This window comes from Gracilinanus agilis, chromosome 4, assembly GCF_016433145.1.
Source record: "Gracilinanus agilis isolate LMUSP501 chromosome 4, AgileGrace, whole genome shotgun sequence".
Lineage (NCBI taxonomy): Eukaryota > Metazoa > Chordata > Mammalia > Didelphimorphia > Didelphidae > Gracilinanus > Gracilinanus agilis.
The window spans coordinates 395,108,677-395,128,886 of NC_058133.1; the positions used below are offsets into that span (position 1 = coordinate 395,108,677).

Here is a 20,210-nt window from a genome sequence, read left to right on the forward strand (position 1 = left end):
CAAGGTACTTAACATCTCTTAAGGCATCTTCACCTATAAAATGGATTAAAAATATTCTCACTGCCTGTTTCAAAGGGCTGCTGGGGAAAAAAAAGCAGTTTGTAAGAACTGAAATACTATATTGTTCAGAGTTCTTATTAGCAGTATTCATTTAAGGACAACACATTAATTTTAATATTTTGATGAGCAAAAATAATTATTGAAATAATATTGGGTAGGATATAATATACTATAAAACCAAATATAAGCCTTTGAGGGAGTTGTTTTAGATTATAATAACTATAACTTATCACACTTATAAAGAATACAGCTTCATAGATACCTATTTTCTGCTAGTCTTTTAGCAACTTGGTCATGAAATCTTTGAAAACATTGAACCCTGATGATAACAGTACTCTTATTACCCACCTTGGTCAGATCTCCCATGTAATTGTTATTGTTCATCGTTTTCAGTCATGTCTGACTCTTCATGACCCCATTTGGGTTGCTTTTTTTTTTTTTTGGTCAATCACTGGAGTGATTTGCCATTTCCTTCTCTAGCTTATTTTGACAGATGAGGACACTGAGGCAAACAGGATTAAGTGACTTGCTCAGGGTCACATAGCTAGTAAGGTCAAATTTGAACTGAGGTCTTCCTGACTCCTGGCTTGACAATCTAGCCACTGTGCCCCCTAACTGCCCAATAATGTATTATAAAACCAAATATAAGCCTTTGAGTGATTGTTTTACATTATATACCTATAACTGAAAACTTAGAAAGCTCTTCCAGATCACTAATGTTTACTTCCAGGACAGCTTCACCTTGGCAACAAGTCTCTGGATACCTGGCATTTGGACGTAGGGACTGCACCAGCCAGAAAGCATAGATTCTGAATGGATGAAATCTCTTGAGAATTATGAGAGGCAAAAAAGCTTGAAACAATGACACTAGAGCCAAACAGGAATAAGAGACAGAGATGGGGAGGGAGGAGAAACACTGATAAGGAGCCAGTGGTCATCATCTCATTCCCATTGGGGAATATCAACTGAAGGTGGCTGTTGGGATATGAAACACATTTTTCTTTCCATTAACAGAAAATCACGGATATAACTACGCCTCCATATTTTTAAATCTCTACTACACACTTTACTATACAAGATAATCATTAACATAGGACATGCCTCCATAGTTGTATTTACTCATACTAGTAGATATTTAGCACTTTTTTTTCCCATAGTAATGATGGTGCATCATCACTATATTATGATGACTTTACTGCACCAAATTGGTCAACACACTCAGACACTTGAAGGGGCACTTTCTAGCTGAAATACTGATGGTCTTTACCCTGCTACTGCCCCTTCATGAAACTCAGAGGAACAATAAAATTCAAGAACAGATCCAGACTTCAGGGAAAAGGGAAGAGAGATTCTTAGAACCCCACATGACTCAGGAACCATAAGGTAGGAAATGAAAGTCTCAAACTTATATGGCAATGCGTGGGGTCTTACAAAAGATATTCAAGGGGGCAGATGGGTAGCTCGGTGGAGTGAGAGTCAGGCCTAGAGACAGGAGGTCCTAGGTTCAAACCCGGCCTCAGCCACTTCCCAGTTGTGTGACCCTGGGCAAGTCACTTGACCCCCATTGCCCACCCTTACCAATCTTCCGCCTATGAGACAATATACCAAAGTACAAGGGTTAAAAAAAAAAGATATTCAACTACCTGGGGAGGAGAGTGACAAAGAAAATCAGTATATCCTTATATTATTAATTCCCATCTCAAGATGCCATGCATGGGAGATCTGACCAAGGTGGGTAATAAGAGTACTGTTATCATCAGAGTTCAACGTTGTCAAAGATTTCATAACCAAGCTGCTAAAAGACCCTAGCAGAAAATAGTGTCTGTGAAGCTGTATTTTTTATAAGTGTGATAAGTTAGTTAGGCACATACAAATTCTGCAGCATAAGACATTATCTGTCACAGTAAACAAAGGATTATGGATCAAAGAACTATAAATTGCATGGCATTGCTAAACTTTTCATAAGCCCTAATATTGTCACTGTATAACAATTTTTGCATAGAAAAATATAATAAGTTTGACTTTTTCACCATGCATTAACCATACATAACTATGGAACAGTGATACTATATAGTGCCAAAGGAATAATTCTAACTTTGCTTATGAACTCTTCAGAACTTTTGGAAAAAACAAACATTTACTATTACTTTTTTGGTTCATTTGTAGCCCATTGTACAATCAAGTAACCAAAACAAACATGTATAATTGATAAGCATCCTAATTTGAGTATATGCTGGGCAGACTGTAACACCTACCTACTAGTTTGCCTAAATTAAATGTTCTTCAGAGACTGAAAGTCTTAATTATACTGAAAGCTCTAACATGAACTGTGCAAAGATCTTATTATACCAAATGATCCTAATTTTTGGATCTTGGAAACAATGTAAACAGGCAAGATATATAAATTGATCTATAAAATCTAGTAGATTCAATCCCTGAATGGTTTTCACTTAGTGACAATGAATTTTCTACAATACTGTTTTTTAAGAAACAGAAGCTCCTGGAACAAGATTAAGATCGTTGGCAAGCCTTTCCTGCCCATTTCTGTCTTGAGTTTACCAATAATCAAATGCAATTTAGGTGCACAAGACACTGGCAGTGCTGAGTTGCTTGGCAAGAAATTCAAGTCAAATAGACATGTCAAAACTCACGTGCAAGCTAAAACACAGTTCTCCAAGTTCTATGGGGTCTTGCCAAAGAAACTGAACCCAAGCTTCTCAAACAAATATTTATTATGAGCATTGGAAAAAAATACATTTCACTGCATATGCAAAATGAATTTTATTGCACAGCCAAAATAATAAATGTAAGATCTTTTAAAACAAAGTTGTCTAAACAATCACTCTATTACAAATATTAATAATATGGAAATAGGTCTTGGTCAATGACATGTAAAACCCAGTTGAATTGCTCATTGGCTATAGGAGGGGGGTGGGAGGAGGGAAGGGAAAGAACTTGAATCACGTTACCATGGAAAAATAATTCTTAATTAATTAATTAATTAATTGTTAATTTAAAAAAAAAGTTGTCTATTTCATTGTACCCAGACTGCCCTTCCCAACTTCTCCCAGATAGTAGACATTAGACTACCGCATCAGGAAATTAACTAGAAATTAGGATTGAAAACATGAAATTCCATTGTCTTAAGGTTATAGCATTCCCGAATGAAGGAAGCTCTTTATTTCTTCTTGAAATAAATTCATTTAACAATAATAATAATCCACCCTGGCATGGTACTATAAAGTTTGCAAAACACTTTACATTCATCATTTCACTGATCTTCAAAACAACCATATTCAGTAACTATTTAAAATCAAGGAAAGAGACTTAGAAAAGAGAAAAATTACTTGCCTAAGGCCACAAAGAAGTAGCACTAGAACCCAGGTCTTCCTAGCACTAAGCCCAGTAACAGTTTATCAAAGTGAAGGCAAACCTTTTAGAAATCGAGTGCCCAAGCTGCACCCTCACACTGCATGTGAGCCTCCCTCCCCACCTTACCCTGGACAGGGGAGGGAGGAAGCACTCCCATTGGGCTGTTGGGCAGAGGGGCAGGTGATGAGAGAAATGTCCTTAGGAACACGTGGAGAGGGGGTGGGGAGCAGTCCCCTCTGACATGCATGTCATAGTTTCAACAACATGTTTCTATCCTCTACCCAATGCTGTCCCCCATGCAAAAACTCTTACACAACTTTGAAAGACTCAATGCCAGGTCTATTTTATCTAAAATATTGAAAAGAAAATGATCAACATTCATACAGATACATACCATATTTATATGGACTCAAAAACTTTCACTATGGTACAAATTTTTATGAAATTATGGTTCTAGGCTCTTACTTTCCTCAGTTTTAGGTCAAATTATTTCTTCGATGACCTACTCCTTCAAGGATCTGGTAGATAGTTCAGGTTGTTGACTGTCTAAAGTTCCTTCCTATACTTTCTAGATATCACCAATTCATGAAGCAATGGAGTTTCATGATTAAATGTGTTATTTGAAGAATACTAAGGAAGAGTCAGAAAAATATTAACATATATTGCAAAATCAAGAAGGGATGAAAGACTGAAATAACTACTTCTAACAGTGGGGATCTGCAACAGGAAGAAAGCAGGAAAGTCTAGGTTCATTAGATTTTGTAGCATACAGATTTTACTTCAATTTTAGAGCATACAGAGGTCATCTGGTCCAAACCCTTTATTTTACAGATGAGGAAACTGAAGCTCAGAGAGATTAATAAATTTACTTAAGGTCAGACAGGTAGGAAATAACAAAGCAGAGATTCAAATGCAGATTTTTTACCAAGTCTGGTGATCCTTCCATTACATCATGCCAACTAAGCTATTGGACTATCCATCTACAGAAAAGGAAGGCTGGTTAAATTTCATTACAAGAAAAATAATGGCATAGAAAAGGATTCCAGGTGTTAGGTTATTGCCCAACTCATTTCAAATAATATTCAATAGCACAAAATTCTACTACAAGATATGATTTAAAGACCTCCTGAAAGCTCATTGTAATGGCATCTGACCAAGAATCATACACCTTAATAAAAGTCTGTGTGGATAACAGAAAATAATTTTTCTCTAGAATTTTAAACATATGAATTATTTCATATGCCAAACTAAACTGGACCAAAAGATGGCATAACTTTCATATAGCGTTGACTTTTTAAAAAGCACTCTCACATCTGTTGCTCTCAGTGGTAAGCATCATGTCTTTTTTTTAAAGCACCATCAATTTTTTAAAAAATCATTCTTACTATGAAACTGTCTTTCCAAGATGACATTTATGGGTGTGATTGAAGCCAGCTCAAACCAGCTCCTAACGAAAGCTTATTGTTAAACTTGTATTTTTACACTTCAGATATCTGCAAACATTACTCGATTTATTGTTTTGTTGATTGTCTTGGTGTAAGAAAATAATTAGAAAATGTTAACAATGCAGAACAAACTTGAAATGTGTTGTGTGTACATTTTTTGGTTGCCTGTTGGATTGCCTGATTATATTTTATTATTAATTCTTTGGTGGGGGGAAGAATTATATTTGGTAGGACTATAACTCAGTTTAAGATAAAAGAAGGCAGGAATTTTATTCTTTTAATAAAATTTTGTTCAGGTTCTAGAATGTAAACATAAATGTGGATTTATTTTGTCTAGACTCTGTTCCCTAATTAGTGTTATAAAAAATGTCAAAGATAGGCTCCTGATTTTTTAATTTAAAATTTCAAATGAAATTTCGGTTTGTTCAGCTATAGAAGTCATGAGTTGAGCCTCATTACTACTAATGTTGTATTTTGTTTTGTTTTTTTTTTTTTGCATATAAAGATGTTGCTACCAAGCTTCCAGAAACAGAATGCTTTTTCGCCAAGATAAGGCATCTGTGCTGCCAAAGGCAAGCTTTAAAAATTGCATTGCTTAAATGTTACTGTCTACTTGAGACTTTGAGCCTTGGCTCTAAAATGTGACCTGGCCTGATCTGTCACAAAGTAAGTATTCCATAGAGATTAGAATTTGCTGCCATTAAAAATATGGGCAGTTTTAAAGAACAGGAAGAAAAAGAAGGGTAACATGTCAGCATAGTGGATAGAGAGCTTATCTTATAGTCAGGAAGACCTGGGTTCTATCACATACTGTCTGTGTGAACCTGGGCAAGTCACATACCCTCTTGATACTCCAGGCACCCTTCTAAAACAATAAATTGCAGAATAGTCACCAATCGGTATTGGTAGAAGGGGTTTCCTCACTGTAAATGAAATTATAGATCTAGGACAAAAATGTCTCTCATAATTCAAATCACCAAAAAGGGTCAGATGACATGTTTAACTTAAAAAAAAAAAAAGCATTGCCACAAGATCCCTTTATGAGATCTCATGAGGGCAGAAAGGAAGCAACACCATAGAATTAGATACAATAGGTTTCCAGCTAACATAAAAATCAGGTCTGCATTTCTAAAAGAGAGACTCAAAAAAGGAATCCAGTTCTTCACAGGAGCTGAAAGCCAAATGGAGCTGGAATAGTCAAAATTCAAGCAGAGGCAGCCTCCACAAAGGAAGGAACCAAGACTCTGGGATTGAGATTTTTTGGGTACATCAAACATGAGGGTATGGGGAAATAAGCTGGATTGATGAAACTCTCTGGACTATATATCCAAAGTAGTAACTGTGTATTTTAGGAGGGAGACAGCATAAAGAATTAAGAGGAAGAGTAGGAGAACCTAAGTAGGAGGTAACACCGAAATTGAGCCTTGAAGTAAAGTATGGTTTCTAAGGAGTGGAGGTAACGGAGCACTTAGCATAGTGCCTGGCACATAGTAAATACTTGGTAAATGTTTACTGTGTGATTGAAGGAGAGGTTTCCAAGCCTGGACAATAGCCTATGAAGCCACACAGAGATGGGAGACAGAATGACCAGTCCACAGAATAGAAAGGTGGCCAATTTGGCTTTGAATATAGGAAGGGAAATAGTGAATTCTATTCTTGCCTCTTGGAGAAGGAAATGGCAAACCACTCCAGCATCTTTGCCAAGAAAACCCCATGGACTTTGCCCATGGGGTCACACAAAGTTGGACACAACTGAATGACTCACAATAATAATTCTTGCCCCTACATGAATCTCTGTTAAGGCCAGGAGCTTAGTTACAGATAAAACTGGTTCTTCTTTTAAGTCAAGAGTTCTTAAATTTTTGTGGGTGTCATGGATCCATCTGACATTCTCATACAGCCTTTAGAACCTTTCTTTGAATTATGGTAGTTTAAAAAAAACCATAATTGAAGGAAGTGCTAAATTCCATTTAGAGGTTAATGAAAAGAAAGTTTTCATTTTTCCCCCCTATCCAAGTTCACAGAGCACTGATGACTTTCCACAGACCCTGGACCTGGGACCATGAACCCAGGTTAAGAACCCCTGCTTCTGGTCAAGCTCAGTTCCTTAACCTCTAGTTAGAGCTAGTCCTTATAGCGATAAATGGCTACAAAGCCAGCCTATCACTGGTAGGGTTTCCCCCTGCTGCTCAGAATTGACTGCCTTTTCCAGTTTCAGACCTCCAACTTCTCATCAAGTTCCAGCTCCTGGCAGCCTTTAGCTCTCCTCGTTGGAAGAGCTGGATAGACTAACATTGCATGTGCCTAATTAACATCTCACACCTGCTACTGACCCAGCTGCCAATTATTCACTTCCCAGTGTGTGCAAGGCGATGAGTCAGTCACTTGGTCTTTGGGTCCTGATCCCCTTTAGCAGTGGCTGTCCAAAGATTTAGCTTACAATATTCCGGTACTTCAATGTACCCAGTAACACAGACAGAAGAATGTGACTTCCATTCATAGTAAGAGAAGGGTCTTGGTATCAGTGGAGTGGACCAAAGTACAGAGCAGGGGTTGGCAACGTAAGGCTCTCCAGCCATGTCTGGCTCCACCTCCCAACCCGCCAGTCTGGGCAGAGCCCCAGGATGTGCCCCAGGGGGCCCTTCAGCCCCCCCCCCCCCCCCCGCCCCATATTCCAGCACCTTCCACCTCCATCCTCCTCCTTCCGCAGGCGTTTATGGTTCTCACAGCCCAAAAAGGTTGCCAACCGTTGGTATAGAGGAAAGGGGACAGAGCTGGTATGCAGACGTGGAAATAATGCAGTTAGAGGCGGGACACCTGGACATCCTCTGTCCACTCTTAACCCCTTTTGGGGTCCTAAAGAGTTCCATAAGCATGGCACAGACTCAGAAAGATTGGGAAACACCAAACTAGGGATCACAGACCTTTTTAAAAACACTTGTAGCAAAGAATATAATTTCCTTTCAGCATAAATCACAGTGCTAATATTTCTTTCTTTCTTTTCTTTTTTTTAACCCTTACTTTCCATCTTAGAATCAATACTATGTATTGGTTCTAAAGCAGAAGATCGGTAAGAGCCAGGCAATGGGGATTAAATGACTTGCCCAGGGCCACCCAGCTAAGAAGTATCTGAGGTCAGATTTGAACCTAGGACCTCCCTTATCTAGGCCTGGCTCTCAAACCACTGAGCAATCTATCTGTCCACATAATGTTTCTTACAATCTGATTAATTACCATGGCAGAAAAAAATTTACTTTTTAATATAGAGGTTTGCTTTCTGTGCAATGTGTATAGCATGCCCTATATTTATTTGTTTGTTTGTTTATTTATTTATTTGTTTATTTTAAACCCTTACTTTCCATCTTGGAGTCAATACTGTATATTGGCTCCAAGGCAGAAGATTGGTAAGGGTAGGCAATGGGAGTCAAGTGACTTGCCCAGGGTCACACAGCTGGGACGTGTCTGAGGCTAGATTTTAACCTAGGACCTCCTGAATTTAGGACTGGCTCTCAATCCACGAGCTACCCAGCTGCCCTCCATGCCCTATATTTAAAGAGTGCTTAATTCAGCCATGTTATGTCTTTAATATATTTAAAATTCTCTTGGCATTCATGCTCGCTCACTCTTCTTGTCCTTCAAGGAAATGGCTTTGATGGATCTTTGGTTGTTATTGTTGCTAAGAACCTAATTTTATGAGATACAAATGTTCATCTTTTCCCATTTAAAAAAGGTACCTAGAATAGTTAAACATGACTTTATAAACCAGTTTCTGCACTTCCCCTTCCTCCTTCTATAATAATCCAGCAGACATGATAATTAGTTTTGCAACTCAGCATCTCCAGCAAAGGGAAGAAACTAGTAAGTCTATGTGATTGAGGAGGAAGACTAATGTGTTAGTATCACAAATGGAATTTTGCCTTACGTATTTATGTCTCGTGATTTTTTCTCTCCCTTTACCCTTGAAAGAAGCTTAAAATTAACTTATATTCCCAGAGTTCCAATTTGGAAAGGACTTCAAAGTTATCTTCAAGTCCAACCTGTATCTGACAAGAAACTTAATTATCCCAAGCTTCTATTTGGAGAGACCTAGAGTGATGGGAAACTCACTACCTCTCAACTTAGTCTTGACCTAATCCCCAAGGAGCCCCTCCAAAACACCAATGACAATATTAAGACACTTTAAATGAACAGTAATTACAAAAACAACTTCTACCACAATAGAGACGTATTTCTTTTTTCTTTTATCACAGTCAAAACAAATTAAGGTTTTTTTCTCATTATGCTCCGACTATCTGCTAGCTACTGTTCCTAGTACTGCTGAACAAATTTAATCCCTCTTCCACAAGAAAGACCTTCAGACACTTGAAGGTCCCAACTCTCCTCTTCTTCGGGTTGAAATATTCATTGTTCCTTTATGATAAATGCACTTTTTTCCAATATAAGTAGAATATTCCCCATACATGAACTAGTAGATTACTAAAGTATCATAGCATTCTAGGCTTAGGGTTGGGAGAGAACTTAAAGGTCATCTAGTCTTATCTTCTCATTTTTCAGATGAGAAAATTGAGGCTGAGAGAAGTTACGTGACTTGTCCGAGGTCACAGAGGTAGTATTGGCAGTACTTGTAATTGAACCCAGGTTGTCCAATTCCAAATCCAGTAGGTTTTTTTCCCCAGTAGTTTAAGGACAAGAGTCATTAAAGACTTGGAGACAGTTAGAAAGCTATTGGAACAATCTGTATATAACTATATGCTTTAAAATATAAATTTGCTTCTTTATATCCCTGAATTTTCTGGGAATTCCCCTTCCTTTCCCACCAAAGCTAGAAGAACTCCCATTACAGTCAGAGATTCTTTTAAATTTTTCTTACTTCACACCACCTTCTACTAAGGAGTAGGAGTCTTTCCTACTCTTTAGGTAGAGCTGGGTCTAGAACAAGGAAGACCCAACCTCAACCACTTATTGGCTGTGTGACTCTGGGCAAATCACTTAACCATGTTTGCCTCAGTTTCTTCATCTGTAAAATGAACTGGAGAAAGAAACAGTAAACCACTCCATCTTTGCTAAGAAAATTCTAAATGGGGTCACAAAGAGTTGGACATGACTGAAATGACTGAACAACAATAAAGCATTTATGTAGCATTTAAGATTTTCATTGCACTTTACAAATATTATCAACAATATCAATGAAAGCAATTGGGTGAATTCTTGAGACTCACTGCAGAAAAGAATGGAAAGAGGATGCCAGTGTAGGTTCTTCAAGAGTACCATGAAAGGAGGCAATAAGGGGAAAAAATGATGCATGTGTCAGTTTGCTGCACTACTCTAACTTTCCTACCATTACTCACTTCCCATCCTAGCTCCCATTCCACATGAACCACCACTCAACTGAGTTCCTTCCACCTAGTTCAAGGTAACCACTACTTAAAGCTTAGAGCTGCTTCTGGTAAGGGAGTAGAACAAGGGATAATATGTTCCTGGAACCCCAAGTTAGAACTCTGGGAACAATTTCCCATAGAAACATTGTTAGATTCTATACTTCAACCACATTATGTTTAAACAGTCTTGCTTAGAAATGGATTGATAACTATTTATAACATTTCTCAGTAGGCAAATGAATTCAAAATTTAAAAAAACTCTGACTTACAAATTATAAACATTTATATGAACATTTATAAGTGACATGAAGGCAAGGTGGTCTCATCCACTTTGCATACATTAGGCACTGGTTAAATCTCTGTTGAATCATTTAGGGATACAGCTTATTTGTAAATTAAATGTTATCTATAAGGAGAAAGTATTATGTCATTTCTTACTATTCACTGAATTCTGCTGAATGAAAGGTCTGTTACCATGGCATTTCCTATCTCTAATGATGTTTTCTAAAACATGTAAATATGGAAAATTTCCACGAAACCAATAATATAGCAAGAGTTTCAACATAAAAGCCAGAAAGGAAATATAATGATGAAAGAACTTTAAGTGCAGACAGGGAAGATATTGGGAAAGAATACAGATGACATTGTAAAATGATATTTGCTCCAAAAAATGAAAGTGTCCCTCTTCAAATTACAACACAAGTATAAGATTAGAAAAAAAACTTATAGAATTGATCCAAAATAACTGAAAAAAATTAGACTGAAAGCTAAATAATATTCACACAGAAAAAAAAGCAAGTCTTTAAAAAAATCAGTCCCTGCATTTAAAAAAAATGTACTTGTACTAGTCAGTGAAAGGAAATCCATTAAAATTTTTCCAATTTTACAAAACATTTAAGTTTCCAATGTATTCCCTCAAAGATAGCCACTCTTCCTCTAAGAAAAATATAGTTTGCACTTTCATCAAATACTTCAAAGTTATAATTGGGGTTATATTAATAATGAGTACAGTTTAAATCATAGCCATCACACTGCCTTTGCTGGACCTGTTTAGATCTGCAGATTGAACTTTCAAGTTCAAAGACAGCTGATATTTTCAAAAAAGCACTAGACTGGGAATTAGAAGAGATGGAGTATTTAGTATCTCAAATCTACTATTTATTATCTGTGTCATCTTGGTAAGTCATTTTAACCTCTCTGAGTCTGTTTCCTCATCTGTCAAATGAGAAGACTGAACTAGATCAAGGCCCCTTTGAGCTTTAAAAACCTAGTCTTTTATAACATATTCCTAGCATCCCAAGTTGGTACTCTGAGAACAATTTCTCCTAGAAACACTATTAGATTCTAAACTTCAAACACATGATGGGTTAAATAATCTGTCAGTGATCATTTTTCTTTGTGTTTAGCAACAATAACCATCAATCAGTATTTGATAGACTATAAGTAGTAAGAATAATCTTATTAAGGCCATGTTTCCAATTAGTTTATGAGTTAAGATTTACTTTGAGAGAGTATGAAGCAGTAACTTTTAAAAAATTACCTACTGGGGGGCAGCTGGGTAGCTCAGTGGATTGAGAGCCAGGCCTAGAGACAGGAGGTCCTAGGTTCAAATCCAACCTCAGACACTTCCCAGCTGTGTGACCCTGGGCAAGTCACTTGACCCCCATTGTCTACCCTTACCACTCTTCCACCTAGGAGCCAATACACAGAAGTTAAGGGTTTAATAATAAAAAAAAATTTTTTTTTTAAATATAAAAAAAATTACCTACTATCACAATGAGACTAAATATAGTGTAAAAGTCTTTCCCTGTTTTGCAGTATTTTGGTTAATCCACTATTACTTTCAAAATTGTATGTTCCAAATTAGGTAGCTGACTTTTTTTTTTTTTAAAGAAGAGGTTTATATAACTTAGATAGCTAAGCAATAATGCATGACATGAATGTGCAGTTAGGCAGGCCAGTACTCTACCAAATACCAGAACCAGAAAGACCTAGTTTTATTTAGACTGTCTTTCTTAACATGAAGTTCTTTTCCTTCGTTTTGAACTATTGAGACATCAGTCATGGCTGAATTCCAACACTGACATAAGCACCTTCAGGTGTTTTGAGGAGACTGAATGGAAAGACAGGCCTGAAAACAAGACAAGACTCTAAAGCCTTTTATGTAAGCACACATGCTGGATGCTTACTGCACTGAAATTGTTTTCAGCAGATTTTAACCCCCAGTCATAGAAATGCAAACATATGGCTGGACATGCTCGACAGAGTAATGATGTTCAAAAGGCCACAGGAGGTTAATTTCATATACACATTCCTGAAAATATTCTGAATATTTCTGTTTATCTGTCAAGAGATGGCAAATTGCCCCAGTTAGTAAACAAATTCCCCAACTCTCCAACTACTGTAGCAGGTGGTAGAACAGTACAATAAAATTATTTTTGGAAAGGAATTATGGTAGCGATTGCTTTAATTACCTATGGCTCAATTTTATCTCATCCAGGCTCTCAAGACAACCATCAGCGGTTTAAACAATGTATAAACTGATAAATGTTCCAGAATACATAACCACCATTTGGCGAAACATTAGGCTCTTTCCCTCAACAATGTAATAAGACAACAGGGAAGTTTAGAGTGTGTTACAATGTCATTACTGCCCTAGAGAACAAACTTGGTAAATGCAAGTAAGTGAGATGCCTGAAATATCATCATCTGAACTTAAGATAAAAGGAGATTGGACAGAAAAATTCGTCTTTAAGTGCATGCACCTAGGTTGGTGCTGTCTGGGAAGCTTATTCTATCTCGCTGCATTTCTGAGCTCAGAGGGAAGAGGGGCGGGGGAGGAGGAGGGAGGAACCATCAACTGAAAGTACAGACAGACTCCCTTAGAAATGGTGAGATCAATCTCAAAGGAGACAGGAGTGGAGAAACACTAAATATGAACCCCAGGGCGAAGAAAGGTTGGCATAGGGCAAAAGCTCATCCCAACTTCCGGACACTAGAGTCGCCCAGAGAGGAGGGGGGAAGAGCGCTCCCCCCCCTCCTATTCCCAGAGAAAAACGAAACTTCTCCCTCAGAAGCTGCCACACTCAAGACGTTAACACCCCAAAGGGCACTCTCTCCATGGGGGGGGGGGATAAAGACCAGAAGTGAAGAGCTGGTCGGTTTTTTAAAAAGTGGGGGAAGGGAGGCAAGGGAATAGCACCATAGAAGAAGGAAGAAAAGCAGCAGGAACTGCACCCATCTCACCTACCTGCATTGTAGAAGCGATCCAACACCGCGGTTTCCCCAAAGTCTAGTTTGCCAAAATGCAAGGTCTCCAGCGCAGCGCCCACTGCCTCGCACGCCTCCCGAAGGCACTGCAGGGCCTCGCTCTCCGCCACCACCAGCTGCCCCTGGCTCGCTTCATTGATCACATATGCCACAGTGGTTCTCCGGCTGCTGCCGCCAGCGCCAGCCGAGTTGCCCCGACTTCGGGGGGCGCTCGGGGCCCCGCCTGCGATCGCAGTTGCCGAGATGCCCCCAGCGCAGGTGACGGAGGTGCCGCTGCTCTCCACATTCCAGAAGGTACCGGGGGGAGGGGGCGGTGGTGGGAGCTGGCTTCCCTCGCCCGGAGTAGCAGCTGCAGCCGCTGTCGCTCCACCTCTCCTGCCGCTGCCGACCTCCTGAAAGGTGCAGAATCCTGGGGGGCTAAACGGGGGTACAGGGAAAGTGATGCCCTCGCTGTCCTCCGCGCTCATCTCTTCCAGGGGCTCTGCGGAGGCCGCAGCGGGGTCCACCGCCCAGCCGCTCCGTCTAGCTAGCCACAACTCGGGGCTGCTCCGCGCCCGCCTGGCTAGGCAGCTGCCATCTCGCGCTGCGCCCTCCCAGCCGCCACCACCTCCACCGCGGCGCCGCCTCTTCTCCGGCGCTTTTTCTCCCGGAGGGACGCCGCTAGCCGGCGGCGCGTCTCCCCTCTTGGGCGCCTCCGTGGCCGTCTTTCTTGCTCTATGCAAAGCTTGGAGTAGAAGGATTGGGGATAAGCTCTTGGGCGGGAAGGCAAAAAGCTCTTCCTCCTGGTCTAGGGCTGGCTGGGATCCTAGCAAACCTGTGCCGCGGGTCTGCCAAGCAGGGCTAAGCTCAGGGGACTCCGTGCGCCACTGACACCATAACGCAACGCCAGCTGCTCTCGCGGCGTGCGCTCTCCTCTTCGCTGTGCGCTCTCTGGAGACCACGGGGGTTTCCTCTCCCTCGGGTAGAGCCACCTGGCTAGCACCTTACTGGCGGGGGAATCGCCGAGCGTTGTACACGCACACCAGAAGCTGCAGCCAAGAGGATCCGCCTCCCCAGTCAACTGCAGCTTCCTCCTCCTCCCCTTTCCTCTTTTCTCTTCCGATCGTCGCGGCCGCCTCGTCTAAGCGCCGACCCGCGGGGCTGGAGGCGTGCGGTTTCTTCCAGCAGCTTGTCCCCTCTACTAATTGCCTTCTTCCCGCCCCTCTGCTGGAGCCCAGAGAGTCTGAGGCCAGCCCCCGGGGGCGGGCGCTGCTGGGAAGCCCTAAACCAGAGTGAAACAGACCGTGCTACTACTGCTACCGGTCATCAACTGCTCCCGAGGTCCGTTCGCAGGACTGGTTCTCAGCTAGAGGTTGTCTGTCCTCTCTGGTTTCCACCACTGGACTACCTACTTAAAAAGAGGCTTAGCATGCAAGCCATCAGTTACTTCAAACACCCGGGGGCTGGAACAAAAATTCTCTTTTGCTATTACTAAAGTCGTTTTTTGCCACGGTTGATGTCTTATGTGACGGTCCCCACGGCCAGGGCGCCCTCCTCCGGCTCCTGTTTAGCTTTGCTCCCACGTTTAAGCTGTGACTGCCTGGCCGGAGAACTCATGGGTTGCGCAACTGTGGCCCTGATTTCAAAGGGAGCTAAGCTCTGAAGCGCTGAGGGCCTTGGCTGGCCCCGCGGTTTGTGCATAACACATTTGAGCTTGGTACTCTGGGAGTAGCGTGCAAAAAATCTGAGGTCGGCCTGGGGACCTTTCCTACTCATTTTTGAAATTCCAATAGGCAGGAGGGGTTGGGAATAAACATTTTCTAGTTTATTAAGTGTCAAACACTGTGCCAAGTGCTTTACAAATGATCTTTATGACCCTGCAGAGTAGTTGCTTTTATTATCCCCATTTTATAATTAAGAAAACTAAGGCAGATGGAGGTTGAGTGATTTGCCCAGTTCGAACAATTAGTTAGAAGTTAAATCTGGATTTGAACGTGGGTTTTCCTGACTCCAGGCCCAGAGCTCTGGACACTTCTTCTCAAAATATTTTTAGTTACACACGCAAAAAAATGTATAGAAGAATGTCAATTACATGAATTATTAATGCATCCATATCTGTGTACATGTATGTGTGTGTGTGTGCTGAGTTTACAAAATCCAGTTCCAGAACTCCTTAGATTGGCTGAATTCTAAGGTTCTTTCCAGTTTTTACATTCTGTTGTAATGCCTCTATCTTCCTAACTTTAACAGAGGGCTGTGATTTTTTCATGCAAAGGCCAGGTACCCTTTGGTCTGAAGATCCTCAGTTCCCCAAAGAATCCTAAGAGATGGAATGACTGTCAACACTCAGGCTAAAACTTAACAGCGCCATGTGTCTATGGACACTTTCTAGTTCCAACAGAGTGGAGGCAATACCTGCTATTAGGCTAATTATCCAGAGGTGTAGCCTACTAACAGATTAATCCCTCACAGAACATTTATGATGTATCCCTGACCCTGGGAAAGGCCACTTACCCTGGTCCCCTCCAAATCCATGGTCTAGCTTGTCCCATAAATCTGAAGTCAAAGGTTCTGGGTTTAAATACCATTTCTGCTGTTTGCTACCATCTTTGTGATTGTTATTAAATTGCTTTCCCTTGTCTCAATCTCATTAGTAAAATTAGCAGACGTTATATTAACTGACTGATAAATTCCTTTGCTACATCTCCTCTCAGGGTTTTTAGGCTATAAGGAGGTTTATCTTTCCAAATCAATAGCTTACAAGTTCCCATCATGTAATTCCTCCCATGACTATCAGTTAATATAAATTAATTAGTCAGCCTTAACTAACTTATAGGAAGGGGTATTTGGTAGTATTAGGTGGTGAAGTAGTTCATTTGCCTGAAATCAAAAAGACCTGAATTCAAATGTGGCCTCAGACATTCATTGCCTGTGTGAACCGGGATATATCACTTAACCCTGTTTACCTCAGTTTCATCATCTGTAAAATGAACTGGAGAAGGAAATGGAGAAGGAAACCACCCCAGTATCTTTGTCAAAGAAACCTCAAATGGGGCCACATAAGTCAAATGACTCAACAACAGTTTACTGAAGTTGAATAATAGCAATTGGTATAAAGTATTTCCCTGAAATATTTGGGATAAACTCTCCTATCGGTTTGGAAGTTAGAGAGCAATAAGGCAGAGGTAACTCAGAGTGGCTGATTTTGGAAAGTCCTTGTTTCCCCTCCCCTCTAGGAGTGCTCATGAAGTTCCTTCCCATCCCATTAGGCATGGCCTGGTATGGATTTATTCTAGACTTCTAATAGTTTTGAATCAGTGTTTCCTCAGTAAGTCTACTTTGTCTGTGGCTCCTGAAGAAGATTACAGCCAGCTGTTGCAAGGGTCCTGCTAGGATGCTAATGGATCCTTCTGAGTTCCTGAAGAGGGAGTTTGAGGATAAGACTTTTCATACCAAGTCAAAAGCCTTACATTGTCTGGTTGATCTGTAAAAGATGACTAGGTCTTCCTTGTCCACTCCTGGTTCATACCTCTGATTCATTAGTTCAATGAAGGTCTTATTATGGGGGACTCGAGGAACACAAGCCCTGTTGTGAGGGCTTGCTGAGCCCTTTTTAGAGCTGTTCTCCTTATGTGTCCACTTGCCACCCTGCTCTTACCTGTGACACCAAGAAGCTGTAGCATACACAGTATCCATTGCCTAGTAAAATGTTTCCAGGTGGGCTAAACCAGGTTGGGGGTAACTGACAGGCCTCCAACCCATTGGTGAGGGGGGGGGGCAGTATCTATCCCAGGCATGTGAACATTCCCCTCCAAGAAAAGGCAGTGGAGAACAATTTGTTCTAAAGATCATGAAACGGGCCCTGTGAAGTGCTTAGAGCTTGATTAGACACTGAAAAAGCCCAGGTCATCTACTTTATCTTGAGCCCTCACAATGCTTCTTGACTTTTTCTTGCCACTGGACTTCGATGACTCTAGAAGAAAGAATGAGACTGACAGTTTTGTGCCACTCGGCCTCATTTAACTCCGATTTATGTTGAGTCAAGAGACATCACTAGTGATGTCATCATTTTGGTATTCTTCAGTATGAAGAAAAACTACCAATCATCTGATAAGTTATCAGGGTGTGCATCTTGTCTGTGACTCTGAGTGGAGCGAGGCAACTGATCTGGTTTGATGTTTGTGTAGCCTACTGACTCCAGGTTGGGGCTGGGGTCCTAGGGCCCAAGGGGTCCCTCTACCAAGTGATGGAATACCATTGATACCAGGTAAGGAGACTGGACCACTTTCCCACTAAAGAGCTCTTCTACTATGAAACTTCAGTTCACAATTCATAAAATCTGATTAGCCTCATGCCACAATAAAGTAATTATTCTAAGCCTGCCTTAAAGATAAAAAGGGAGAATTATGAACAAATATGAGCTAATATGGGCAAATTGCTGGGCTATCACATTTTAAGGGATAAAAAAATCCACCCAACTCCCAGCCTCATTACTCATATTGTATATAGTAATATAATAGACATTAGTAAATAAGCATTCAAAGGGGGCAGCTGGGTAGCCCAGTGGATGGAGAACCAGACCTAGAGACAGGAGGTCCTAGGTTCAAGTCTGGCCTCAGACACTTCCCAGCTGTGTGACCCTGGGCAAGTCACTTGACCCCCATTGCCTACCCTTACCACTCTTCTGCCTTGGAGCCAATATACAGTATTGACTCCAAAATGGAAGGTAAGGGTTTAAAAAAATGTTTTTTTTAAAAAATAAGTATTCAAAGAAGCAAAAATTATTTCTTAAAAACTGATCTGACATAAAAAAACACGGACTATAATAAAACTTCAGTTTAAAACAAAAGAGAAAAAAATCCTGAAAACTAGCAGATCCAATAGAAGAAGCCCTTGGCATAGAATCTTTTCATTGTGTATTAGCAAATGTGAAAGGCCCCAAATTTATCCCAAAATAGACCTCCACATTTAGCACAGGTTATAGGACCAACATCCCCATTATTTGCACCAGCAAGTCAGGTTCCAGAATGCCACTACTATACCTCCCCTCTGGATTCTAAAGATAACCTTCAGGGTTTGAGGAAGGGGGTGTTTTAATCATGAGCCCCCATCATTATACTATCCTACTATGATTATCAGTTGATATCATTTAGTTAGCCAGGCTTACTTAGACATAAGAAAGGAGTAATTTTACCAAAGTAGTATAATAACAGTTGGAACAAAAGGTTTTCCCCAAATATCTGTAACTTACTCATATTTAGTTACATCCCTGATTGATTACCTCAAGATATGTATTCACATCTGGCAAAGGTATCTGGGTGGGTGTTAATTGATTGCCTCATTCAACACCCTGCCCCCATCCTTACACATATTAAAAAAAAAACAGATAAATACAAGTAAAGCCACCCAGAAAGTTTCCTCCTTTCCCTGATTCAGCTGCATTGATTCCCCCTCAAAGTTTTCTCTCTGCTCTCCACCCTCTTCCAGTCTAGAAGGTTTGTTCTTCACTGCTCTATCAGTAACTTGCCATAAACTGTGGAAGAGATTGGTACATACAATCTTAGGGAGTGGGGGCATAGAGTTATCTAGGGCTTCATGGGGTGCTTACCTGGAGCAGGATGGAAGGGCACATCTTCATTGGTGAAGAAATAATATAAGTCCTCCAAGATCTGCCCCATCATATGTTATATCTTTTTTACCAGAGGGCCATCCATGAATCCCAAGGAAGCCCAGCTAAACAGTGAAAAGATTTGGAGAACCACAAGTCCTTTGCAATGGATTATATTTCTTGAACTCTGATGGACCAGGATAGCTATTTGTTCATGGGTCATATTTCCAGACTTTTGTTGTACCATGCATTTTTATCATTGGCATCTGGACTCCTTTTTTCTTGAATTTTTCTTCTCCAGCAAAATGCATAATAAGCTTGCCTGCTTTTGTAAGTCAATTCAGTTGGCAATCTACCTTTTTCCTGAGGACCTTTCCTTCCTCTTACTTGTCTCTTTACCCAGTAAATCCAAGAGCAATTCTAATAAATGCCCTTGCCTTTCACCCCTACTCCAGTTCCTAGTCACATCTCTGTCAGTTTCTAGAGCTGCTACTAAAATGTCAATTTAAATTTCTTCCTAAATATGGACTTTTTCTTATCCTATGTGTTGAGTTCTCCAAGATGACCAGTACCTTAGATTAATTAACATGAGACTCATTCCTAATACCCATGAGATCCTCAGGACTTATTAAATTTTCTTCCTAGGTTTCCCTGGAGCATGTCCACTAATATAACTGCAGAATCTTTTTTTCCCTCCTTTCTTTCACAGGGTTAGGTAGAGTTAGTAAGGGAAGGAAGGGAAAAGGGATATTCAGAGGGACCAAGGGTCCATTTATCCACTTCTGTGTGCTCTGTTGGGGAAACTGAATAAATCCAGATTCCAAACTAAGCAGAGTTTGTGTTATTATTTTGCCCATTGAAGCCTAAGCACTAAATCTATCAAGGCCACATTAACCATTCACAAGATACTCAATTGCCAAGTTAATAGGACCATTTTTTGATATACTAACCTCTCTTCTATGGCTCTGCCTTTCACTGTAGCCACTGGCTTTGGAATATGTTTCTATTGAAGTGACATCTATCACCACATGGAAAAGCTACAGATAATGTTGTTTATTTAGGCTCCTAAATACATCATGGCCTCCACTTGCTTTACCA

General features: G+C 40.5%; 1 protein-coding gene across 1 annotated transcript in view; it reads right to left on the bottom strand.

Moving 5' to 3' along the window:
• Positions 1-14,007, bottom strand: part of MAP3K5 (mitogen-activated protein kinase kinase kinase 5) — a 301,627-nt gene extending 287,620 nt beyond the window's left edge. The window contains exon 1 of the mRNA XM_044677087.1: positions 13,506-14,007. Coding sequence (XP_044533022.1) covers positions 13,506-13,992 — 487 coding nt within the window. The 5' untranslated portion in view covers positions 13,993-14,007. The remainder of the gene's footprint in view (positions 1-13,505) is intronic.
• Between the last annotated feature and the right edge of the window lie 6,203 nt (positions 14,008-20,210).